Source organism: Geospiza fortis, unplaced genomic scaffold, assembly GCF_000277835.1.
Source record: "Geospiza fortis unplaced genomic scaffold, GeoFor_1.0 scaffold188, whole genome shotgun sequence".
Taxonomy (NCBI): Eukaryota; Metazoa; Chordata; class Aves; order Passeriformes; family Thraupidae; genus Geospiza; species Geospiza fortis.
In genome coordinates, this window is record NW_005054337.1 from 1,284,097 (window position 1) to 1,310,560 (window position 26,464).

At 51.0% G+C, this 26,464-nt stretch overlaps 2 protein-coding genes across 2 annotated transcripts in view; both read right to left on the reverse strand.

Moving 5' to 3' along the window:
- The window catches only part of KCNQ2 (potassium voltage-gated channel subfamily Q member 2), a 74,447-nt gene extending 59,613 nt beyond the window's left edge, over positions 1–14,834 (reverse strand). Inside the window, exons 1-2 of the mRNA XM_031058047.1 lie at positions 14,826–14,834; positions 13,825–14,099 (exon numbers count right to left, since the gene is read on the reverse strand). Of these exons, the coding sequence (XP_030913907.1) occupies positions 13,825–14,099; positions 14,826–14,834 (284 nt within the window). The remainder of the gene's footprint in view (positions 1–13,824; positions 14,100–14,825) is intronic.
- An 11,247-nt stretch (positions 14,835–26,081) lies between these two features.
- The window catches only part of EEF1A2 (eukaryotic translation elongation factor 1 alpha 2), a 13,667-nt gene continuing 13,284 nt past the window's right edge, over positions 26,082–26,464 (reverse strand). The window contains exon 7 of the mRNA XM_005422159.2: positions 26,082–26,436. Within this exon, the coding sequence (XP_005422216.1) occupies positions 26,309–26,436 (128 nt within the window). The 3' untranslated portion in view covers positions 26,082–26,308. The remainder of the gene's footprint in view (positions 26,437–26,464) is intronic.

Sequence of the window (26,464 nt, forward strand, 5' to 3'; positions counted from 1 at the left end):
CAAATCAGGAATAATCCCCTGAAAGCCAAGGGGGCTGCACTGCCACAGGAGAGGCTCCAGCTCATCTGGGTCCAAACCCTGCAATGCCTGAGTTTGGCAAAGAGGATGCAGGATTAGGTCCAACAAACAGAAATAAAGGGCCAGTGGTAGTTTTGGAGCTCTGCATCCCCTCCCCACATTGGCAGGATATCATGGTCCTCCACAGCAGGGGTGGCAGAGCACAGCCCCCGTGTTTCCATGCCTGGGAAGCTGCTCCTGTCAGCATGGGGACATTTTTTCCAGGAGCAGCATCTGGGCCATGCAGACAGGCAGCCCAGAGGAGCTGCCCAGGGTGAAGGGACACAAAACAAACTTGGACCTTTGGCGAGCTCAGCATTTAGAAGACAGTGCTCTTTAGCCCTAAAAAATTGCTGAACCAGCCCAGTTATGCCGCAGGGAGAGGAGAACATCACACCAGCTGCCAGTCAATCCCTGCTCAACTTCACCACTAACAGAACTATTTTGAGTCTCCCAAAACTGCAAGTCTGAATTCAAAAGTCCTTTTCCACCTTTTCCTCTCCATCAGCAAAGCTTCCCTGAGCAGTTGGCAGATTTGTGCTCCCCAGGAGCCATGGGGACATCACCATCCTGCCACCACCCACGTGGGCACCTCCTTGGCTCAGGGCAGCTCGTGGCACCTGCACAGACAGTGCCAGCTCTGCCAGGGCACAGCCTCTCTCTGCACCTGATGCAGGAATCCCCAGCACCAAAGGACAATTGATCACTTCTGTCACCTCTCACTTCTTCCCTGGCATAACCCAGATTCTGCAGGTGGATGGCCAGGTGTGGCTGGGAGCTGGAGAGCACAGCTCACACACTGAGAGCCTTCTGCAGAGAGAGAGGCTGCCCTGAACCCTGCAGAAAGGGGAGGGAAGCCATGGCCCTGCCACAGGAAACCAAGGCAACCTCAGTTAATGAGGGAGCTTCGTTTGAACTGGGCAGCTCTGGGGGCTGCTGCAAGCAGGGCTGGGGTTGAGAGCCAGTTCAGGGCTTTTGTGCTCACCTGGATATTCACAAAAAACGTGGCATTACCTCACCCAAAACTCCCCCAAAATCCCATCAGTGGAAGAGGGGAGGAATGATGTGTGTCCCCCTCAGCTGTCCTTGCACTGCAGCAGTTCACAGGTCAGCACAACCTCTTCACTTCAGTTAAGGCTGCATGACCCAGCCAGTTCCCAAACCCCACACCTGTCCCTCACTGCTGCTCATTGCTGTGAACCACCCAGACATGGGCAGATGGGAATCAGGCTCAGACAGCACCAGCCAGGTGGTGACCAAATAAATTTCTGACATCCCTGACAATGGATGAGCCTCACACAATCACCCTGTCTGGCTGCCTCTCTGTCTCTACCTAAAATTTGGACCTGTTGGCTGATTTTCATCAAGTTTGCCACAGTGACAGGCATCAGTGAGGATAAGAATCTTTCCCCCCATTTCTGCCCCTCCAAGGAGGCTGCCACATGAGCTCCATAGGGCTGGCACACCCCAGCCAGCCTGGGAAAGCCACGAGCTCCCAGAAAGCAGCTCCCCCATGTTCCCCCGCACAGCAAATGACAGGTTTGATCCCTCTACTTTTTCCCCTGTGCCAGTAAACACAACAATAAATAGCAAGCTGCAGGAGGCAGATGATTGTGTGGTGAAAGGTGGAAAACATCTAAAAATGATTTAAAGCAGGCAGGAGAATAGGAAGAGAGGTCTGTGGATTATAATCTCTGAGGAGGAGGAGCTGCTTGGCTGGGGAAAAGCAGCAGAAGCAAGGAAGGTTTTCCTTCCCAGCCTCCAGCTCCTTGCTCTGGGTGATGCTCAGGTCTGTCTGTGCAGGTGCCTCTTTGAAAAAGTCCCCAGACTCAGCCCTGGCACCCCAGCAGCCCCAGCCCTCGGACAGGAGCAGGGGCAGCACAGCAGGGGCTGGACCCTTGAAAAACTCCTAAGGACCAGGGACACATGGCACGGACACAGTCAAGCTGAAGAGAGATTATCTAGCTGCCATTTCAACACGCTGGTAAATCAAAGTCGATGGAAGCCATATGCTCTGCTGGGAAGCATCCATCTCGTTGCCAGGGAAACATCCTTCCCGTTTAAAATGGCAGGCAAAGGCTTGCAAAAACCTGCTTTTAACCCCCTTTTCTCAGGAATGATCCAAGTCCCCCAGCAGCCCCCCCAGCCCTGCGGCATTGCTGTGCTGCTGCTGCCTGGGGAGCTGCTGCAGCCCAGCCTGGGAACAGGAGAAGGAGATGCTGCTGCTCCCCTGGGCTCCAGAGGAAATCAGAGCCAGCCTGGCAGCAGTGAGATCCCACATCAAATTCCCAGCTTACTCCCAAGGCAGCTTTCACAGCCCATTCTCTGGAAAAGCAGGGAATCACCCACCTGGGTCACATCCAGCAGCTCCTCTCAGGGATGCTGCAGGTGCCTGCACCAGGCACACACAGATGTGCCCAGCTGTGGGGCAAGGGAATGACCAACAGCAGGCCCATAGCTGGGTTTGTGCTGCTCAAACCATCTCCTGCAGAGCTGCAGGTACCACCCATCCCTTCCAGGCAGCGAGCACGGGTCTGACCTTGGGAATTACAGCAATCTGCAGCCAGGACTGCAGGCTCCAGGAGCCACAGGAAACCAGCCCTGAGCTCAGCAGCTGGCTGGGTCTGCAGCTGGCCCTGGGCCTCCCGCTCTGCATCTGCACCTTCTCCTTGCTCCCTCTAAGCCAGAGCTACAGTCCTGGGTCTAACACGGCCAGGCTGGTTTGCCAGGGCCACCCTCAGCTGCAGGAGGAGCTGATGGGGATGTGGGAACAGCACAATTTATAACCTGGCACCGTGGAAGCGACAGTGTTTGGAGTCACAGCATCCTCAGCCTGCTGCTGAAGCAGCAGCTCCATGCTGGTTGTGTAACCCAGCCTCACAGGACTTTCCCCATAATGAGAGGGCCTTTCCCTGCAGCCCCATGGGGGCCATATGCTGCACTCCTGAAAGGATGCTCAGAGCTCAGCTTCCTCTCCAGCACCTATTTTCAGTCTTCCCTAGAAACAGCAAAGAGCAAGAGGAAGCAGGAAGGAGGGGGGGGTAAAGTTTAATTAATCTTTGTTTAATTTCTGCTGTCTTTTAGAAAATGGAAAATAAGTGAGCAAGGCCTGTGCCTGATGCTGCAGCCCTGGGCTCATCCAGATGGGATGCACATCCCACCAGGCCACTGCAGCCAGCAGGGAATGCCATCACAGGGCCAGGCTTCACTCCAGCCACTCTTCCCAGCACATCCCACAGGGATGTGGCTGCAGAGGCTTCCCCAGAAACAGATGGGGAGGCAATTCATTACCTTCATGAATTTCTCTGTGATTTTCACCTCCCAAGGGGGGAAGAGCAAGGCCAGAGAGGACTGAACTCCTCTTGGAGGTTCAGCCTGTTTATCTACAGCAGGCTGGGCTTTGGGCAGGTGCTCTCTGCCAAACACACACCCACAAAAGGCTGTCTGCAAAGAGGGGAACCAAAAATGGCAGGTTTGGTGGAGGTGCTCTCCAGGTGCCCAAGTTCTTGCATATGGATGGGCCAAGTCCAGGCAAGATCAAGCCCTGAATTATTAGTAGGTCTCCTAAATTTGGCTATTCCAAACCTTGGGTGTAGACCCAAGGTTGGGATATGCCCCACATTCTTGTAAATGTTTACATCCCCACCACCTGCTAAAAACAGTAGGAGAGAAACAACATTAGAGTCCCATTCATTTATTTTATTCAGACACTTCCATTACCCTTTCCTATACTTACAACCCCAAATCATTCTCCCAATACTAAGATTGTTTAAAATCACTGCCAAATTAAAACCAAGTTTCATCCCTACATGGTATAATCTAAACTGACAGAGGGTAGACTTAGATTAGATATTAGGAAGAAATTCTTCCCTGTGAGGGTGCTGAGACCCTGGCACTGGTTGTCCAGAGCAGCTGTGGCTGCCCCTGGATCCCTGGAACAGTCCAAGGCCAGGTTGGATGGGGCTTGGGGCACCCTGGGACAGTGGAAGGTGTCCCTGGGCATGGCAGGGAGTGGAACAAGATGAGCTTTAAGATCCATTCTAATGCAATTCTGTGATTCTATTTATCCCATTAATCTGCTGATCCTCACACCAAGCCTCAGCAGCTCTCTCTGCGTCATTTCATGACTTGAGGTGCTCTCACCACCCAAAACTGCATCAGGAGGGGGAGGGTGCAGCCTCTGGGTCTGGAGGGGCAGCTCAGAGAAAGTTTTAAATTACATCTGTTTTCTGTTGCAGAAAAGAAAAACATCATCAGCTACAAAGGTCAGTGGAGAAATTCTTCCTATCCCTCATTAGCTGGCACGATAAGCAAGAAGCTGCTAATTAAGAATAGCATTAAAAACATCACGATGTTAAAAGAAGAAAACGTGGAGAAGAAAAATTCAATGCAAAATTCTGGTAAATTACAAAGAGCTCAGGAAATTCTCCTTCTGTCTAAGACTTTTCCCTTCCTTGCAGGAATAGCTATAACTAAGAAAAAGACCATGCCAGAGATGTGCATCCCCTACTCACAAGAACCCAACCAGAGATCACATTACCCAAGTTTCTTTAGAGCTGATACGGATTAAATGCTCCGTTCCCTCAGGCTGTGGAGACACAGCCCTCATGAAGTGCCAGCAATTGAGTTCAAGACATAATGACATGAGGACTTGTCCCTCTGGCTCAGGGTGATGCTTAATTGGGTGTGAAGACAGCTTTTGGATGAACACTGCCATGAGCAGGCTGGCTGCTGGGCAGGTCCCAGAGAGGTGCTACTCCTTCCCCCCAAATGCACTGCAGGGCAGCTTTCTGCAGGCATGGGGAGTGTCTAGAAAGGCCCATCCTGGGGAAAAGGACACAACAAAATTCCTGCACTGGAGTGTCTCAGAGGAGCCCACCCACCTTTGCCCATGGCACCTCCAGTCCCTGCTGTGATACCAGCAGAGACTCACAGCCCCTCAACACCTCATCTCTTTAAATAATGAAAACCCCACTAATCAAAAACCCAGCGGGATCAGCAGAGAAACCTCAAAAGGGTACAAATCCCACCTCCCCCTCAGCCATGAGCCACTGGAGAGCAAGAGCTGCTCCTGGACAAGGACATGCAGCACACTCAGGCCCCCAGGAGCTGTCCCAGCAGCTCCACAGCCCGAGATGGACAAACATCCCATGCAAGCTCCTACCCATGCTCCAAACAGCCATGCTCCTGCAGCCAGGAGAGATGGGATCAGCAGCACGGATCTTCCAAAGGATGGAGCCAGTTTGAGGGTTGGCTTTGTTGCTCATTCAAGCCTGGAGTCTTTATATAGTGTCAGGGCAGGATCCAAAAGCGGAAGAGAGACACCCACTCCCAGGGAGTGTAACACACACACTGAAATAAATAGCTCCCTGCCTAAGGGGATGACTCAGGAATCTCACCAGTCCTTAAAGCACAAATCATTGCTAATAAACCCCAGAAAGCTTGGAGGAAGGCCTAGCAAGAGGTCAACTGGGCAAGACTTGGCACTTCCATCCTTGCCAGGCATAAAGGAAGAGGAAGGATGAACAACCACTGAAAAATAACAGTGTCCAACGTTGAGGCAATGGTCACACCAGCCCAAGTCCTTCCTGCAGTACACCTGCCTCAAGAGCACTGAGTAGTCTTTGTTATTGGGGACAAGTTTTGTTTTTCACCGCCCCTCCTGGAAGCACTCAGGCTTAACCACCATATGGCTTGAAGTGGCAGGAGGAAACACAGCCTCACTCCCTGTTTGTCCAGCTGTAATATACAGATATTTATATTTACCTATTTGCTCTCCTCTTGAGTGAAAGATGGAGTGCTCTTACGTCCCTTATTACATTCTTCAGATCAGGTAATGAACCTCCCAGCAAGCATAAACCCAATTAATGGCCACTCTGAGACTCTGAGTTGAGCACAAGCCCATAAACATGCAGAACATCTCCCAGAGCTGTCATTTCACTGCCACACATAACACCCCAACAGGAGAAAGTCAACAAGACCCATTCCCAGCCCTCCCCGTGCTGCATTTGTAATGAACAGTGAGATCACAGCAAACTGTGCCTCTGTGGGTGATCCATGTCACTGGGAAGGTGCCACCTTCATCCTCCCAGCCCTGCTGAGGTTCTCAGGCTGGCCAAAGCCACCCCCACCTTCCTTTGCAAGGAACATAGACAGAAACCAAAGCAGCAATCCAAAAGCAAATCAGGTGACAGGAAATGCTGTTAAAAATAAAAGTGGAGCAAAGATAACATTTACCAGCAGTGCCCCAACAACTGCTTTATGCCTTTTCTGTGTCTTGGATGCTCAATATACCAATTCTTCCAGCAGGGACTGGCTCTTTTTGACTTGGTGGGCAGAACAGAAGCTTGTAGACTTCTACTCCCCTTAGGGGTGCTTACACACTGCTGTAATACTAACAGAATAACATCTTCCCCTTTCTATTCACTTTAACTATTCTTTCATTAATTTTTTTTTCTTTTTCCTTTGCACCCCATATTAGTTTTTTCCACCACACCAAATCTGCAAGAAACAGGCACAGCAGGTGCCCAGACACAACCTACTGCCCTCACACAGGAGACACACGAGGTGTCCACAAGTCACCCTCGATCCAGGATTCCTGATAGCTTATTTTTATTTTTTTTTTCCTGGGCATCATGATAACTTCATGGAGAGTGACAGGCTGGCTGTGGAAGCTTTGTCAGGAGTGCCTGCCCTGCTGTGCTCATCCCTTGCAGTGTGTGACAGCAGCTCTGCTGCCACCCCAGCCCTAATGTGCTCCCACACTGTCACCTCCCCGGGGCTGGCAGAGCTCTAAACGAGAGAGCAGAACTGCCAGGCACATCACGGTTTGTTTACAAATGAGGAATTTGTGAATGCTTGGGAAAGACCCTCCGCAAGGCAAAATCTGTCCTGAAGAGACCAAGCACCAGCCACGATGGAGCTGCCAGGAGCTTCAGACAGAGAGCAGTTGCCTCCTAACCCAGTCATTCCCTCTGCCTTTACCCATCCTCTTGTTTCTTTTCCCTGTCCCACCCTCCTGGGGGTGGCAGTAAGAAAAGGAGGATTTCTGAATGAAGATGGCAACTGGGCACTTCTCTCTGAAACACAGCTGGAGCTCCTTAGGAACTAAAACAAGCGTCAACAAGGCTTGGTGGCTTCTGATTTTTCCCAGTCTTGCTTGCAGATCACCAGAGTTGATCAGGGCTTGCTACAAAGATTCCTTTCTCAAAACCACTTCTCCAAAGTGGATCTCAGATCCAGGTCATCCCATTTCAATGTGGATCAGCCTCATCTCTCCCCTTCACCTCACCTGCTGGGGTGTCCACAGGGCAGTTCTGCCTTTGAACACCCCAGTTCCCACAGGCTGTGGCAGGAGGTGGGAGATGCCTCCTCTCACTCCTGTTTTTCAGTTTAAAATCATGCAAAATCTCTCCTCCTTTCCTGCACTGGTCCCACCCAGCTCTCACTAAGGTCGCCAAGGTGAGTTAGGCTCCCTCTGCCATCAACAGAGGGAAACGGGCACCTCCAGAAGGCAAACCTGCCCACCCAACCCTGCACTGAGGCTGCTGTGGGATTTCCACGAGGAATCCAGCACGTGTCTGAGCATCACCAAATTCACAATGAAAGCTCACAGCACCTTAAACATCTGGACATTAGAGATCCCAAGACAAATCAAGTCACTACTCAGTCACAAGGGCTTGCACCCAGCCACCCCAGTGACTCTGATGTGGCTCTAAATCACCTCCCTACAGCAGCAAGAGTGAGAGGTGAGAAGATTCCAGAGGTCTTCTTGCTTCCTCTCTTGGAAAAGGCAGCTCTTTGACATCTAATCCACTCCAAAAAAAATTCACCTTATGGATGCTTACCAACACCAAAACTTTTCCACACATCCAAAAAGCACATTAAAAGGCTGGAGTGATGCCAAAGAGAGACCAGAGGGTTCTGCAGGAGCTCTCTGCTTTCCCTCATTGATTGGCAGTTGTAGAGCCAAGAAGGCCCGAGGCTGTAGGGAGGCAGCTCCTGCCATCCCAGCCAGTGTTTTGTGTGACACTCCCCATCCAGCAGCACAAGTAATTATTTCAGTGCCTCACAATGAATGCACAGGACACCCCCAAGACGCCTCTGGTGTCAGTGTCACAGGAGGCTGAGTTTGCAGCTTTCCCAGGAAAAGGCCACGGGAGCCATGCAGGGAGTCGAGGTCAGCACAGCTTCAGGGAGCTGAGCAAGCTCACACAGCCTGCTCATCACACAGACTGCTCTCAGTGCAAAACAAATTTCACACTGAAATATCTACTCTTGCAGTCCTGGTGGAGTCATCTTTTGTCACAGGTGGCTGTCAGAACAGCCCAAATCTTTTAGTCTTGCAGCCTGATTAGGAGCATTCAAACGTGTGCTGGTGGAGGATCCTGCACCCACTGTCCTTCTGCACGACCTGGTTGTGCCATCATGTGCTCAACAGTCAAGCACATCTAAATACAGTCTCAATGCATTCTAAATACATTCATGAAACTCAGTCCAGGCCACCACAACAATCTGGTTTTGCAATGTGGTTCCTTTTGGACCATCAGGGGTGAAAAATCATTGCATTATTCTAAAGAAATGTGTGTCTCAGTGCTGGAGACTCCTCTCTTTGTTGTGCAGGGACATCACACAAACAGGGACACTAATCCTCTGTAGGAACCACTCCCCACCTTTCTCAGCTCTACCATATCTGTTCCACAGGAGATTACATGGCAGGAAAAGGGACTGGCACAGCTCCCTGTCACCACAATTTAAAGAACAATCTGTTCCTCAGGAACTAAGAAACCAGCGAGCATTTGGGCTACCTTAAAAAGGGTTATGCAGGGCTAAGTGTTTGGTGCTTAACTCCCAGAAGCTGAACACTAAATTTACAGGCTTTTTAGCCTTGTGAGCACCACTGATGCTCTGCTCATCCTGCACAGTGTCTCACCCTGTCACCCCTTCCTTGTGCTGCAATGCAAACAAAAAATCAAGAAACCTGATTTTTGTAACTATATCTCTTTGAGCTATGCCCATCTTCCATTTAGTACAGAATTTGGAGCTTGCATTTTGGGTTATTCCTTCTTTAATATATCAAACCACAGCAAGATTCATCAGAGGTGTGTTGCAGCCCAAAAAAAGGAGGTCACCCAGGGGATCAGCTTGTTTTTCATTTCCTTAATGTCAGTGTGGGGTGAATATGATGGCTGGAACGTGACACATTAAAGCAGCTGAAATCAGGCTGCTCCCACCAAGCTCTGACTAAGCAGCTGGAGGGGAGCTCGTGAGGCATCCCAGCAGGAAGGTGCCCTGCTCCCTGGGGTGGACAGGACCCCACAGCTCAGGGCACAAGCCCTGGAGGTCACAGCCCAGCAGGTTTATTAACCTGTGGGAGATCTGTGCTGGCCCCTTCATCCCCCTCAGCTGGAGGTGGGCAGGGGAACCCAGGAGGGGTCCCTGCATGCCACTGGTGATGGGCTGGGTTGGGTGGCATTGTACCTGCCCACAACCACCCTGTCTGGGGGTGAGGGCTTGCCATGAACTCCTCAGGGTTTGGGGATGGACAATCGAGACTGCCAGACCACATTCACCCTGAATTCTAGGGTAAGAGATTATCTGGGAATGGATCTATGTGAAATAACCATCAGTTCTGAGGAGTCACAAAAGAGGCCACTTCTGCAAAGAGAAACCCTGGAACTCCAGGGAAACTCCTCATCCACTCTCTGTGCTCCCCCTGAGCCAGCCATGGCCATGCCAGGATGCAGGCAGGGCACTGGGGAGAGGGGTGGCTTGCCTGGGTGAAAAGGGAAGAACAAATGGGATAGGGATGGCACAAGGAAATTTGAATGGAATTATGGAGGAAATGTTCCTCCTTATTATAATTTAAGTCCATGCACTTGCTTAATTAACTAAATGTATGGTGCACAGTATGAAGATGAAAAATGCACCCAAACTATTTTTAACACAGTTAAAGAGATGCATCAGGGCTGTAAATTCTAAGTAGGAAATGCAAGAATTATGTTGGTTCCTGAGCACACAGCTTTAAAAGTGCCTGAATCCAGGCTGTTTTCTTGCCACTGTTCCAAATGCAGCCCCTTCTTCAGCTCAGAGACCAAAGCTGAGCAGCTCACCCAGGGATCAGCAAATGTGTCCCCAGACACCTCAGACCATGGGGGAGCCCAGTGTGAGCACCTTGCTTAGGCTGGCACAGAACAGTGATCACTCTGTGAAATAGGATGGCAGGTAGGGACAAAAAATCACTTTCAAGTATTCCAGCCCTTCCTGTGCACAGGACAGGTGACAGAAACCAAGCCAGAAGGACTAGAAGGAAATAAAAATCATTCAGAGTAATAAAATGGAAAACTTTTAGGAGCCAAATGCCCACCTGCACAGAGAACTAAATGGAGGTCTAAGTGCTGCTGCACCCCTCAAAAAGCCTGACCTGCTATTTAGACACAGCTCAACTTTTCAAGTTTCAGTTCAGCCTTGAACAGAATGAAGCCATGTGCTGCAATGTAAAGGATCTGTCACAAAAAAAAATGTGGGGGGAATAGAAAAGAAAGATGTTGAGAGAAATATTGGGAGAAGGTGAGAAATAAAGCAGGCTCAGACTTCTGTGAGCCAGAGAGCGCCTCTAGCTATGCTCAAAGATGGGGCCCACCAGGCTCAGATGCCCATGGGGTTATGCAAAATATATATTATATATCATATATATCATGCACACAGCTCCCAAGAGCAGGTCACCCAGTTGTGTCCGTGTAGGAAGAGCTATTAAGTACAAAAATGAATCATAACACAGAACTATAAAACCCTGCTTTTGCTCACAGAGGTAACAGCTCTGCTTTTAGATAGGCAACATCTGAGATGAGACCAGGGCTGGGGGAGTGAGAGATTCCCTGTTTGAATTTCCCTGATTTCTTATGCATGAAATGGTGAGAAAGGGAATGATCGACAGCAGGAAGAGGTGGGGAATGAAATCAGATGGATTGGATCTAGGATGCAGCACTGGAAATAAATGCAACCTGCACAGGCTTCTCAAGGCAGAGCATCAGAACCAGCCTGGGCCTCTGCAGGCAGGAATTTAGCAGAGGTACCTACCCAGAGGCACCTCTCATATTTATTAAAACATCTCCGTGCTGGAAGAGTCCCAGTAGTTTTTGTCTTGGCTTTGGGTGCAGGGAGCTGCCTGAGCAGCCCTGGAGCAGCTCCGTGCCTGCAAAGGCAGCTGGGTCTGCAAGCATCTCTGAGATAAAACCCAGCCTTGCAGCATCACAAACTCACTCACACTGGAAATAAATCTGCATGCAAGAAAGTCCCTGTGAGCAGCAGAGCAGGGAAATAGGGGTGCTGGCAGTAGAGAGGGCTGGCTGAAGGCAGGACAGTGGCAGGACAGGGCACCCACATCCACAGCCTTCTTCAGGACTCCCTTTCCTGCAGGATGAGGGCTAAAGGTGCTTCTGTGCTCCAGGCTTTGGCACAAAATGAGGTTTGGGACATGAGGAGTCGCAGGGACCCCAATGGCACACACAGGGCACTGCACGCTGGACTTTGGGACATGGGAATGGCTCCAGCCCTTCCATACAAACTTTGTGACCTTGAGGCAGGTTTGTCATCCTCCCACACCTTTGATTAAGCTTTTTATCTGTCCTGCCTGTCTGCATTACTGACTTCCAGTCACAAAACCCACTCCAACACCCCCAGACCTGGCACAGGCCATGCCAGGCTCACCCGGGCAGCGAGGGGGGATAACTGAGGCATGAGCTTATCCTGGCAGCTTTGTGTGAAGGTTCCCATATCCTTCAGCTCTTCCAAAGCTGTAACAGCAAACTGCCAAAGCTAAACCTGTCATGGGTACAGTGCAGAAAACTGGAGTCCATAGAACTTCCCAATACACTGTAAAAAAAGGATGATATCACCAACTCTTCACAGACATTGGTGCAATTACCACTTCAGCCCAGAATTCAGCCTCCATTTCCCAGCAGGTGCATGAGGGGAGGGGGCAGAGGCTGGTTTTACAGGCTCCCTGTGGTGCCACGGCAGATACAAGCAGAGTCACAAGCCCACAACAAACGCAGCTGCCTGGGCTGGGGGGATGCAGCTCCTTGGTGAGAGCCAAGGGGCACTGGGAGCAGCCTGGCATGGGGAACAGGGCAGTTTGGGGTGGCCCAGGGAGCACTCCTGGCTGCCCAAGCAAATGCAGAGAGCCAAGCAGGTCAGAAGTTAAGACAGAGCAGCTGAAGAAGCCGAAGATGTTGTAAAGCCCTCACAGTCAGAGCTACCCCTGCCGTTTGTCATTCGGCGTTCAGCCCCTTCCACGTCTGTCACTGTCACCCCAGTGTCCCCAGCTGGGGTCTCAGCTGTATTTACAGCACACTGCACACAGCATCCCCACCCTCAGTGCACACACATTAACCCAGCTCCCAGCATGAACACTTGGCCCCTCCACACCATTCTGGAAGATTTTGCGACACAAACCAAACCCACAACTCCAGAGGATGGACGGGAGCATGAAAGGTGCTCAGGATGCCCAGCGCTGGACTTCACACTCCTCATCACAGCTGCAGCTGAGCTCCACAGATGCTCTCTCTCCTCCTCTCCCATTTCCCAGGGGAGATGAGCTTCCCCAAGGACCCCAAGTCGCTGCAGTGCTCAGCAAACCTGCCCCTTGCGCCCAGCAAGGATCTCCCCTCTCTCACTGGTCCCACCAACACCTCCAAGGAAGGCCCCAATGTACAAAATGGCTGAGGAGCAGAAAGCACATCCCAACTCCTTATCTTACAGCAGCACAACAGCAAAAGGATGGAGGGGGGAAAAAAAACCAGAAAAGGCCCCAAAAAGCCTTTTGCTGTGGCTGATAGAGGCCCTGGCCATGAGGAAAAGCACAAAAACAAAACAAAAAAGCACTGGCACCAAGGGTAGGAGCAGCTCAGCCTGAGCCCAGGCCTGCAGAAGAGCCCGGTGGGACTGTGGAAAGTCCCAGAGGGAAGGGAGTTGCAGTAACACCGAGATTTATCTTGACCCTCCCTTTGCAAGCCTGGGAACAACGGGAAGTCATCTGCACTCCTATGCAGCAATGCTTCAGGGATTCAGGGAATCCTCCTGCCAAACGCGGGTCAGCGGGGCCATTTCTGCCCAAAACCCGGGTACCCGGGGGGGATGAGCACCCAGGGATGCTCCTTTGTTTACCGCTCGGCTGTACAGGCAGGGAGCCCCAGACACTGATTAGCATTTCTTTCTAGACACATCTCCCATTCAGGCGCTTCCCACCGGGGACAAGGAATACCTCCAGAACCCTGAGCAGAGCCCCAGAACCAACCCCGGCCCCAAACCGACTGCAGCCACCCAGCAGGCAAAGATGGGGCCGGGGAGGGAAGGATGCTGGGGGGTGGGGGGGAGGAGAGACGGTGCCTGAGCAGAGCTTTTTGTTCCTCTGCTCACAGCATTGCTATGGTGATTTCAAGCAAGACGGAGGAACAGTCGCTACCCATCACTCCCGCTGCACCGACCGCATGAGCAGCCCCTTCCCCCGCAAGCAGGAGCGGGCAGGGGGAGACAGGGGCTCGGTGCAGCGCTCCTCTCCCGGGAGGCTCCCCCCCGCCGCCCCCCGCAGCATCCCCCGGGGCTCCCCAGCCAGCCCTGGCACCCGGCATCCCTTCCCCGCACCCGCTCTGCAGCTGGAGCATCCCCCCTCTCCGGCGCATTTGGGGGCTCAGGGGATGGACGAGGGCACCCCGACCCAGGGTGGGGGTCTCTGCCACCAGCTTTGCCCCCCACCCTTTTACTCACACGTATGCGTGGTAAATGAAAGCCCATCCCCGCGGTCTCTCCAGCACATTGTAGAGGAAATTCTGCAGCTTGCGGTAAAAAGCATTCCTTTTGGGGGGCTTCCCGCTGCCCGAGACCCCGGAGCGCGGCTTGCTGAGGATGCTGCCCCGCTTGGAGCTCTCGGAACCGGCGATGAGCAGCGCTCCGTCCCGGCTGGAGTCCGGGGCGCCCGGGTCCAGCCCCACGAAGCCCACCTTGAGCTTCTTCTCGGCTCCGGGTTTGCCACTCCTCACTCCCTCGAAATTTAAAAAAAAGCGGCTCCGGCCAAGAAAAGCAGTGTCTGGCGTTGTTCCCCCAAATGTAGGTCCCCCCTAATGCAGGGGGGACATCCCACCCTCAGATCAAGGTACAACATGTTCCTGCTGCCCACAGCGCAGTGTCTGCTCCCCAAAACGGGCTCTGATACCTCCTCAAAACCCCCATGGAAGGGTCTCCTACTGCCCCCTGGGAAGGGCTGGGCAGTGCCCTGTGGTGGGATGCCAGCCCTGTTCTTAACCCTTGGCATCCCGCGCCGGCAGCAGCCTCCCGCACTCCCCTCCACCCACCACACTCCTAAAAACCCGGGCTTGCCGTTCCTCACCCCCTGGAGATTTGAAAAAAGCGGATCCGACGGTGCCCACCAAGAAAAGCAGTGTCTGGTGTTGTTCCCCCAAATGTAGGTCCCCCCTAATGCAGGGGGGACATCCCACCCTCAGATCAAGGTACAACATGTTCCTGCTGCCCACAGCGCAGTGTCTGCTCCCCAAAACGGGCTCTGGCACCCCCTCAAAACCCCCATGGAAGGGTCTCCTACTGCCCCCCGGGAAGGGCTGGGCAGTGCCCTGTGGTGGGATGCCATCCCCATGCTCCCACTGACAGTGGGTGCAGACACTGCCAGTGTCACAGGGGGACCCAATCTCCATGAGCCCACTCAGCAGCAGACCTGCTCAACCTCTCCACAAATCCCACTGTGCTGTCATTGCCTTCTCCATGCTTCCCAACCTCTTCCCAACCCCTTGGAAGCCCACATTCAGCATTCATGCTGATACTGCACCATGACATGGTCACCAAGCTGTTCAGAAACCAAGCTCCCAGCACAGAAAGTCCATCTCCAGATGTGCTGACCCAAACCAGCTCTTTAATACCCCACTATTTATAGTCCAGCAGCATTTTCCCCCCTTACACCATGGCTGGGTTCTGCCCCAAGGAATATTTGCTGCTGACACACCTTCACTGGACTCAGGCGGAGACAGGCAGACTGCAGAAGACAGGACAGAGGTGCCTGCCCCACATAATTATTCTCCATAGAAAGGGTTCTTTGAAGTGCAATGGGAAGACCTGCAATCAAATAAAACCAAGCCCAAGATCATCATCTCCTTCCCAGTGACATTTCTATCCCTTACAATCCAAAAAATCACAGGTGATCTGTGAACTGCACACCTCTGCACGTTCTTCGTAAGTAAAACAAGGCTTTAGGACAAAACTTTTTGTTTGTAAATTAAACAGCAAGCTCAGGTAAGCTGCATCTTTCATCATAAATACCTTGACACAATGTTAGTAGAGAAGCAGCAAAATGGTGGCCCCAAATTCTATGGCTGCAGGAGCCACCCAGGGCTGGGTTTCGTTGGAAAACCAATCTTACCACTCTGTATTGTTGCCAGCTTTTCCTGAAATTCATATTTAAACGAGAAAATCAACATAACCTTTCAGAATGCTCTTCTCAAGTCCTGGCTTTTTGGTCCTCTCCTAATTTCTCAGGAGGATCCCAGTGAGAACTAATGGATAAGAGGAGCCCTGAGATTAAAGCCACTGCCTCTCACTCCCCAAACCCTGCCATGCACGTTGAGAGAAGTGAGCGTGGAGCAGCCCTACATTTTTTATGAACAGAGCGTTTCCTGTGACCCACATTCTCCCCAACACATGGTTGAAAGAGAATCCATCTCTGCAAGGCAGGGAGAAAACTAAAGCTGGGTTAAATACTGGAAAAACAGATCTGCAAGTATGTCAGTGAATAAATTGCTCAATTCAATGAGGGGCCATTCTATTCATTATTTGTGAACACTTGTAAGATCATTAGTGTTCTTTAATAGGGTGGCCAATTACAAATGTGCCTGGCACTAATGTACAAAGTGCATTATTATAGATCCAGTGACGCAGTCCCAAAGCAGGAAATATCCCCCTCCACAAAAAGGCCAACAACAAACAAAGGAAGCAATTTTCAATTAACAAATTCAAGATTACAAATAGTCTGTGAGCCCTAAAGAAGAATCTAAATTCAACACACTCCTCTTTGCCTAATTAGTTGGTCATTCGCAGTGTCACACTGCAGCACAGCTCTGGGTGTCCTGCATTTCTGAGACCACCAGAAATGGGGAGTGGGAAAGGCAAGGGGTGGGATCTCATCCTTTCCAAGTCATGGGTGGGCTGAGGAAAGGCACAGTGTGGTTGTAGGGACTGTCAGGGATTGTTGTTTCACTGACGAGGGAGGCAAAACCTCAAAGACAAGCAAGGCCTTGGCATCAAGGATTGCCTCCTTTTGTGAACAGAGTGGTCTGAGGGAGGTGGAAAAGGCCTGAAATTGTGGGTAAAGGCCTCTTCTAGCCTCATCCCTTCTTTCTGTTTACCTTGGACTCTTAGGGCGTCTCTAACTCATTTTTTATAATATTCCATGGCTTGGCACCACCAGATGCAGTTGAGTGTTTCTGAAGCACATGGCTTCACCCTTTGGACCCCCACGTGTCACTCACAGGAGCTGTCCCTTGATCCAGTGTCCAGTGCCTGGCCAGTTTCAGCCCTGAGAGGAGCAGCAACTGGTTGCAAACACTGAGCTGTGACGTCCTGCACAGAGCCTGCAGCAGGTAATTTTGGAAATGAAGTTACCTGTGCGCCACTTGTGCTGGGTGGCACAAGACAAGACACAGCCATTAACACTGGGAATTAATGAGGTATATAAAAGCAGCAGTGGGAAGGTGCTTTTATCTGATCCAAGGACATTATGTCTCCACAAACAAACAGAATTACTGAGTCAGTCCTTTGCTTTCAACACTGGTGATGGCTTTAAAATACAAACACCATGGCAGATAGCTTAGACCCTGAAGGTAGGATGAAATCCATCAATCCATGTTAAGATACAGAAAGTCCATGCTCTGTCCCCTGGCGATTTTTGAGATGTAGTAAGAAATGACTGGTGTGAAATATGTAGAATGACTCCAGGGATAAATTTCTGCTTGAAACACTGAACGAGAGCCCTTTCTCCATCCCCACCCAGCTGGTGGTTTGTGTGAACTGTGCTACCCATAGCCTGGGTTTTGTCACTCACAGCTCTCTCCCAGAGCTATTTTCAAACCCTAAAGCAGATGGCTTTACCTCCCCTTGTACAGGATGCTGCAACATCCCAGCAACACTAACCTGACAAGGGAAAAGACATTAACAACTCGGTCTCTCTGCACCCAGTGTCCACCCATCCCACTCTGCTTCAGCTCCCCCTCACCTCCCACCACCCCCATCCTCTTCTCTGAGCAGGAAGCAGCCCTCAAGAGCTCCTGTCTATTGATTATTCATGTCTCTTCCCTGCCTGACTCTTCCCAACACATGCCAAATCAGTTTTGGCTTTGAAACCAGCAGCCCTGACCAAAGAGAGGTTGGTTCATACAAGGAACTAGACCTGGAAGGAGATGCTTCCCCAGCATAAGGTGGAGCCTTCAGGGAAAAAAAAAAAGCTGTAGGAAAGATAATTCATGTGCACAAATGGAGAAATCTATGTATTTCCAAAGGAGAAAGGTGAGTGTGACATTTCTGGCTGGAATAGAAGGCAATGCTCAGCCAAAGCCTCCATATTTGGGATGAAGAGATGTGGTACAGCTGCAGAGGATGTGCAGGTTGGTGAGGACACTGGTGCAGAAGGACCACCTTGAGACCAAGAGGGTTCAAACTGGCAGGGAGCAAAGGCTGCGTTTGGCACTCAGTCACAACCACAGCATCAGCACTGACTTTTTTAAACTTTTGTTTTTAATCACCTGAAATGAAGATGCATCAGATGGTTTTCCTGTCCTGATCAAATCTGACAGTCACCTGTTTCAATGCTAATTAAGTTTCTATCAATTTTCATCAAAACTAGAAGCCTTGATAGACAGAGGCTCCCCAATTGCTCCTTCTTCCCCCTTCAAAGGGGATTTTAAAGTGAATTTTCCGCTTTACCAGGCACAGGAAAAGGTGCCCATGAGGAGGCCACGCCTCCCAACCACTAAAAATCTTTAGATCAATCAGAATTTGCAAGCAACATGCTGATAAGAAGCCGCCAGGCTCCCTTCATCCTGCTGCTGACAGAGCTGCTTATTTTATATTACATATTTATTGGATGCAAAATTTCTGTGCCACCATCCATCTTCCTGCCCTGTTCTTAGACAGCACCGACCTCATTGGAGGCTGCTCCAGAAAAAAGTCAGGACAAATCCTGCTGTATGAGATCAGCTTGAGCTGCAGCTGGAAGTGTCTGACTGTATGAACAGAAACCTCTCCAAGTCATGCTGAATTGACTTGGGAGATACACATGCTCCATTCTTAACTAGAAATTGATGTTCCTCCTTTCTAAGGGTGATTAAAATTGCTGAGGTCTGAATATTAATTTATGCTGTGGAGGCCTGACTTTAAGGAAAACTGGTTTCTGGAAAGAACAGCTTCTTGACTGGGCATGTGGAAGGAGAAACAAGTGGGAAAAAAACCAAAATTAAGGCGAATTCTCTTGAATTAAATTGCATTACCCTCAGAGCACCTACAAAGCTGAAAGTAAGTCGCAGAAGGACCAGCATCCAGCCCATTTCCCTGTCACCTTCAGACTGCTCTGCTTCTGCCCCGCTCAGTGCACACAGACCCTTCTCCTGGCAAATTCCCCACTGGCCAGGTCTCCTTCCCCATCTCCACTCTCCACCCTTCCATCATTGCCCTCCAGCTCCTTCTCCTGCCCTCGCCTCCTTTGGGACCACGTGTAATTTCTTTTCTTCATTTATGCTGTTACCTTGAAGGTATTTTTAGCCCGTGACCAGAGTTGCCCCTGAGCCTTCCTTTTCCCAGACTCTGTAAATTTAGCTCTCTTAGTCATCCCTCACGTCTCCCAGCGCTCACATTGTTCCTCCTGACCTCCTTGGGTTTCCACCTCCTCCTGCACCCACAAGGACCAAAGCCACACCATCAAATTGCCATCACCTCAGTGCTCTTTGACCTCATCCCCCAGGACAAGGAGGCTCCAGGACCTCCTCCCACACCTTGATGACCACCACAAGCTCCTTGGAGACGACCACTCAGAGATGGAGGAGCCTTCCCACCAAGAGCCCCCTCCCAGCATCTCCAAACCAGCGCTGTGCCCCTCACAATACACAACTTACAGCAACAAAACTAAACTGGGTCTCACCTGGGAGCTCTTCCAGCCTTGCCTGGGTTCAGGAGCTTGGAATCCAGCTCAGGACTGGCTCTGGTCCCAGTAAAGCACCTCCCAGAACCATAACTGCATCCTGGCTGAGGCCCAGTCCCACAGAGCCCATTAGGTGCTTTGTTCCCATTCAAGCACCTGCCTCCCACTGACTTCAAAGCTGAATCAAAACCTGCATGAATATTTAGGGACTGGGGGTTGTCATCCGAGAGAAACAAGCCCATACTGAAATAGCTGATTCTGACACATCATCTCTGCAAGGAGGGGCACATCACATTGATCTGTGCTCTATCCTGACATGGAAGGGAAACCAGCTCAAATAAATGGGCTCCAGATGGTCCCAAGTGTTCTGGGTTAGGAGGGGAGCAGCATGAGGAGATGCAAAAGCTCTAAACCTGCATGGAGAAAAAAAAAATTCTTTTTTGGATGCAAAAGCTTTTTTTTCGATTCTTTTTCTTTCTTTCTGAAATGTCAAAATCTACCGATTTGGAAAGTAAGAAAACCAAACCCAATTACTAAAATACTGAAAAGCTTGAAGGCTAATTATTTTACCTCTTCATTATTGAGAGAGATTTTAAAACAACCCTTCCAAATTAAAAAAAAAAAAATCTGCTTTACATTTTTTCCATGTAATTTTTTTCCATTTCAAAAATATTGAAGAAAGAAAATTAGATTTTTGATTTTAGTTGGGAGGGCTGCTTTTGATCCATGTTTCAGGTTTAAAAAAAAATGGAAGTATTCTGTTGGGAAGCTGCCAGGCAGACGTGGCTGTCTCCATGCTCCTGCCTCTGTCACAGCATACCATGTGTCATCTGCAAAGAAAAACTCTCAAAGTAACTGAATTCATAGTTTCTCTGCACCATGGGCTTTTGCTGCAGGCTTTCGTCAGTCTTTCAGCCTGGACACCTGGGAAATCAAAAGAACGTGAAAGGGCAAGGGTTTATGATTTATTTATCTTTAACCTGAGGTCTTAAGGAAAGCTGGTGTACGTGCATCTGCATCTCTCTTCCCTCCTTTAATAACTGCAGAGCTTTTGGGCAATTTTTATCTTCTTTATTAAAGATAGGGGGGACATTTCAGATTGCTTTCAGTGAGAATACATGATGAGAGAGAGGACAGAAATCTCCTCAATGCAGGAACTGGTGATGCATGGACACGATAACAATGGACATCAGAGAACCCACAGGACATTATTAGAAATATAAATCTATAGGAAAATAGGCACCCCTGGTTCTACTGGGGATGAAATTCCCTCTTTGCAGGCAAACTTTGGATCCTGTGTGGGAAGCACCTGCTGAATATCTGGGGTGTTTGACAGGGTAGGATCAAGCACTTTGGGCACAAATGAAGGTGCTGTGCCTGCAGGGTGGCATCTCCTCGCTTCCAACCTGATTTTCATGCAACTCCTCTTTTGTTCTCCCAACTTCACCTTGCTCATGCTGTTCCTGTCCTTGGGGACCCATTGATCACTGTCACCTCCTCCCACCCTCCCTGGTCACCACAGTCCTTCAGAGCAGGGCTGGGGACAATTCCAGGCTGTGTCCTTGGAGAGGATCCTCTCACCACACTGATGCGAGGGGTGGCAGGGCTGGCACACACACTCCTGTGTCCCCTGTCCTCCTGCCCCTCACCAAAACCCAGCTCAGACACCTGCAGCCTGTGCCAGGTGACTGCTGTCACAGCCATCACGTCCCCACAAAACTGATATCTGGGGATTGTCCTCTTCTCTTTGCCCTGCTTGTGTCCCCATCCCAAAGCCTGGCTGCTGCCAGACTCATCACTCTGAGTGCTGTGGCTGGCCAGGGCTGCAGAGAGCATTCAGCAGATACAAGGCATGAGAACAGTGCCAGACTCGGGGTGATTACAAATCATTTAGACTTAGCAAAACCAGGCCATCCTAAATTTGCAGGCAGCAAAGGAGTTTTTGTGAGCAGAGCTGAAATGAGTTATTTGAAGATGCTGCAGTACCTCTACATAAAGCATCAGAGTGGTGGCTAAATGCTTCCCGAGGCAGAAGGGAGAGTCGGCCCAGAGCTGCACCCTGGGCTGTGCTACAGCTCCAGTTTCTCTTCAGCTCAGCAATATTCCTGCACAGGGTAAAGCACAGGCCAAGAGGAGGATGGGACGTGCCAAGTGATGCATTGCCCTGGCCAGAGCTGCTGCTCTGTGCTCCCTTGGCTGCAGGCACACCTGGATCTCAACCTGGGGAAATGCAGAGGGAGGTGGTCAAAGGAAATCAGTCAAAACCTCCCAGATTTGGCCCTTACAGAATGCTGGGGGAGAGCCTGGCTTCCCACCCTGCTCTCTGAATTTGTACCTCTGGGGCCAAGGGTGGCTGATGGATTTTGTGATGGAAGCAGGATGGAGAGATGAGACCCACCCATGTGTGGGTGTGCTCTGCCCTGATCAGCCTTTTCCCCCAGCTTCTGGTCTGGCCCATCCTCTACTTCCCAAGAAGGTTTAGTCTGAGGGGTGTGTGTCCAGCTCCAAGGACACAAAACCCAGGGATAACTCCTCATCCCCAGGCACTGCCCAGGCTGTGGGGATGGCCTCAGCCCCATCTGCTCTGACCTGGGTGCCCAGCATCGTGCAGATCCGCTCAGGAAAGAGGCCAAGCCCAGACACTTGGGCTGGGGAGCAGAGCAGAGGTGATTTACACCAGGGCTGGATGGAGAGTTGCCCAGGGCACTGCAGCTCTGCAAGGGGGAAATGTGCTGTGCAGCTGCCCAAGGAGAAGAGAAGCATCTGCTGGGGCACAAGGGAAGACATCGCTCAGGGATGAAGTCACTTTCTGAGCTCACACAGTCACTTTGTGCTGCATGTGCATCATCCCCACTGCTACCACAGATGATTCAGCATCTCCATCACCAGCAGTGATGGCAGGACTCCCTTGGGAGATGTCCTCTGGGAATTCTGGGCTGAACAGCACCTTGGCCTCCTTGGCAGTCAGTGGCATTGACTTCCAAGGCAGCAAAACCAGAATGGGAGGTCAGGAGATCTTCGTTTGCTTTTTTCCCCCAGTGGGGTGTATTTTCAAATGCTGTGTAAATGCTTCAAGATGTCACCAAGACTTTTGAGTCAGTGTGGCACAGGCAGGACCTCAGTGCCTGTGTGGGGTTAAGGTTCAGCAAAGCCTGGTGACAGATGATGGAGCCATGGGAGAGAAGCTGCCTGACTGGAGAGGTTTTCTGTGTGCCAGTGACTTGTGGCCTGTGCTGGCTCTCTTCAGGGACCTGCCCAGGCTGACAAGGGGCTGTGGCTGATGCTTTAACTCCCCTCCAAGTGCAGAAGGGCAGCAGGCAGTTCAAATTCCCCCAGCTCAGCATCTGCAGCCTGGATTCCACTTGCAATCTTGAAAAAGCCTTATAAATTTTTTAGAGCAGCCCCAAACGCCTGCTGAGTCGGCCAATCGGCTCCAGTGGATTAAGAAAACTTACTTTAAATTATTAACAGCACCCAGCCAGACACGAGGGTAGAGGTGGGAAGGGAGAAGTACTCATTCCTCATTCCAGTGGATGCCACCAGAGCAGTCAGCACCAGGCTGGGGTTTGGCAGAGGTGTCCATTCACACCTAAAGGATGGTCCCATCCATGGGATTTCCCTTCTCCATCAGGGGCCCCCACCAACAGTGCCATGCTGTGCACAGGGTGTGCAGCATCATGGAGTTGATGTCCCTTTGGGAAACTGGGTGCTGGTTCACATCCAGCCCCCACACACCTCCCTCTCCTTCCCTCCTCTTCCAGGCCCTTTGGGTTCTCTCCTCTTGAGGAGCAGATCCCCAGCTGTACAGCAGAGCCAGCCCTGATGCTTTTTGACTTTCCTACAACCTCAATTAATTTTCCCTCCACCAGCTTCAAATTTCAGGAAATACAATCACATTTGCAAGCTCTGGTCCCCAAAGAAACGGCAATGAGCACTTTGCATTTCCCGAGGCTATTCTTTTTGCTTTGGAGGTCCCTGCCGGGATCAGGGACGTGGGTCTGGATTTCCTCGGTTTGGCATCTGTTCCTGGAGGATTTTGTCCCTATTTCCACGAGATGGCACCGATGAGGCTGCCACGGGAAGCGACGCCTCCAGGGAGGACCGGGATGGAAAATGACTCCAAAACAATAAAAGTTGCTGTGAAAAAAATGCCTCTGATCTCTGGCTTGTGGTGTCCTAGCACACCTGGCCATGGCAGGGAGGAATTGGAGGAGAATTTGGTATTTTAAAATCCATCTCACCACCACAGCTCTGTCACCTGCCATGGGTCACACACACCCACCTGCTCCAACACGGTGCTGGTGGTTCCAAAATTAGCTTGAGCTCACTGCAAGGTTTGCCAAAATCCACCTGTGGTCCAGTTCAGGGGGCTGTTGGGTTGTTTATCATTTTGGTGGGAGCCCAGAGTGGATCATGTCAAACTAAGGGCGTCATTGCTTGTGTGCCTGCAAGCCCTGTGGGGCCAGGCAGTGATTTGCACATGGTGATCCAATCCTAAAATATAGATCTACATGGATTCAAACCCAAGGTTTGGCTGGAGGCAGGTTGTGGCTTCATTGTTACTGTGTTAAGATGCCCAGAATTTAATAATATTTTTCTTTTCTTCATGCTTTGAAGTGGGTTTAAATAACAATATTTCTGTTAATTCTGTCTCGCTAAAGATCCCGACCCAAACCTCCCAAAATGGGAGATGCTGCTGAGATCTCACTGCAGGCTCCATCTCTTCTTTCTGCTCCTGCAGATCACCTGGGGCACCAACCCACACTGAAATGAGGCTGAAAACTTGGCCCTGCTCTGAGCCATGAGCAAGTCTGAGTTAAATCCTCTGGGGTTTGTATTTTTGCTGTTCTGCAGTTCCATCATTAATTACCTCACCACTTGTGCAGTGCTACCAGAGTCTCTTTCACAACTCCCCTGGCATATTTCTATGGAAACGAAGCCGTGGTTTTGTCAGGCCTGTTTTGGCTTTTAAAATAGCAAGAGAGGTGCAGACTTTGCTCCTGCTCTTCTCTGTCCCCCACCTGAGCCCAGAGTTGTCCCCACTGGCTGTGCCACGGGCTGGCTTCCATGGGGCACAGGAGCAGGAGGTTCCTGAACAGTGTGGGAGGGATATTCCCACAGGAATTCCTGTTGCTGCTGCTTCTAAGGATGCAGGAAGACCATGCACATGAGGATGTTCTCCTGCTTGGAAATACCCAGGGAGAGGCACAAGCTGTCTCAGGGAAAACATGCCCAGGGAGCTGGGAAATGCAGGAGGAGCTGGAAGATGAGATTAAACTATCAGTTTAAGGGAAAACAACCTTCTCCTGTGGCTGTGCTGTGCCTGCAGGGATCCCCAGATCCCCTTCCAATCTGGGGCATGCCAAGGACACGGCTCTTCAGAGAGCCCAGGTCCCACAAAGGCCTTGGGAAACAAATTGATTTCTGTGGATGAAGCTGGTGGATGTGGGGTGTGAGGAGAGGGGTGAGGAGCCTTGGTGGGCTGTGCAGAGTGTTGGGGATCTTGGCCCAGGGAGCCAGCCTGTGTCTGTGGGCTGCCAGATGCAGACATGGGATGGGAGAGTTCTGGGGGAGCAGGCAGGGTGAGATCATGCAGAGCTCTCTGTAATTCAGCTGCATGTCAGCTCCTCGAGGCTCTGCCTGGGGACACTCAGCACTGCAGAGCATCAGATGCTAATTAGGATCATTAAGGGCTTTGTGACACAAACAGTAATGGTGATGCTGGTGCCTCTGGAGCTCTCTTGGGAAGGGCCTCGCATGATGCTGCCCTTCACAAAGACAGTGTAGAGCATCTGTTCCCAGCACTGTCTCCTCCTGAAGGCCGAGTCATGGGCACAGACAAGCTCAGGATGCCCCAGCACGCTGCTAATGCCTCCTCCAGGGAGGAAAAGTCCCTTGGAAATATCCTTGGAATGGTGTAGTGGACGCACAACTCTCACACTGCCTCCCTCCTCCTCCCTGCCCCACCTACAGCTCCTCCTCACACTCCCTGCTCCCATCCAGCCCCTCACAGCTCCTGGCTGGGGCTTTTTGGTCAATCCCAACCACTCAGCAACCACAACCCTTTGGACTGGGGTAGCTGCACTGGGTGGAGCTGGGAGAGCTGCACACCTTGCCTGGGGCTGCAAGATCGTGATGGGAGTCAAGGCACTGCCCTGGGTGAAGACCTTGAGTTTTGGGGCTTCTTGTGAGACCTGAATCATGTCTGGGCTTCAGTCAGGAAGAAATGTTTCTGTTGTGTTGTTTGGAAAGGGCTGGGGATCCACGATGTGTGAGGCAGAGCAGGATGTGGGGAGAGAAGGCAGACTCAGTCATTGCTCCCAAAATGATGGGGAATGACAAAGACCCAAAGTGATGCTGCTCACCCTTGCAGAGACATGGGGTGCCCTATTTTCCTTTCTTTCAGTGGCATAACTGTAAGAGCTCAATTTAAGCCTGTTTTGCATTAATGAAATATAATAAAGACGCTGGAAAATTATTTTAGAGGCTTGAGCTGGTAAAGTAGAGCCTCAAAACTGCTGTGAGAGCTGTTGCTGCTTCAGGCTGGGGGAATCACCTGGGTCAAGGGATAGGGAAGGGCTGACTGCTGGCTGACACCCTGAATATGGGCTCCCAACTGTCGTCCCTCCTCTTTATTTCCATCCCAGCCCCTCCTGTGCCCATCCCCACCATCTACTCTGAGTGACACTACACAACCCCCAGCCAACCCAGCCCCTCTCAGTAACAGACACACACACACTGCTCCACACCTTTTGGGTTGGTTGGTTTGGTTTGGTTTTTTTTTTTTGGGGAAGGGGGGATTTGTCTGGTTTTGGTTTGTATTTTTTTTTTCCACTGCGGATGTTGTACCAGTTTTATTGGTAAAATTAACATGAAGCCTCACAAACGCTGGAACATGCTTTTCCTTTTAAAGAATTTCCACTGGACCTTAATGGTGAGCATCCAGTCGTTGACATATAAACTCTTACAAGCTGATGTGCACACGTGCGCCCGGGGGAGTCGGTGGCAGCGTCCTGGTGTCAGGGATGGTTTCTGCGCGATGCACTGGGAGCCCACGATTCATTTGCCAGCCTTCTGGGCCTTCTGGGCAGACTTGGTGACCTTGCCAGCCCCACCACTCTTCTTCTCCACGTTCTTGATGACGCCCACGGCCACGGTCTGCCGCATGTCACGGACAGCGAAGCGGCCTGAGGGACAGACAGAGGAGGAATGACA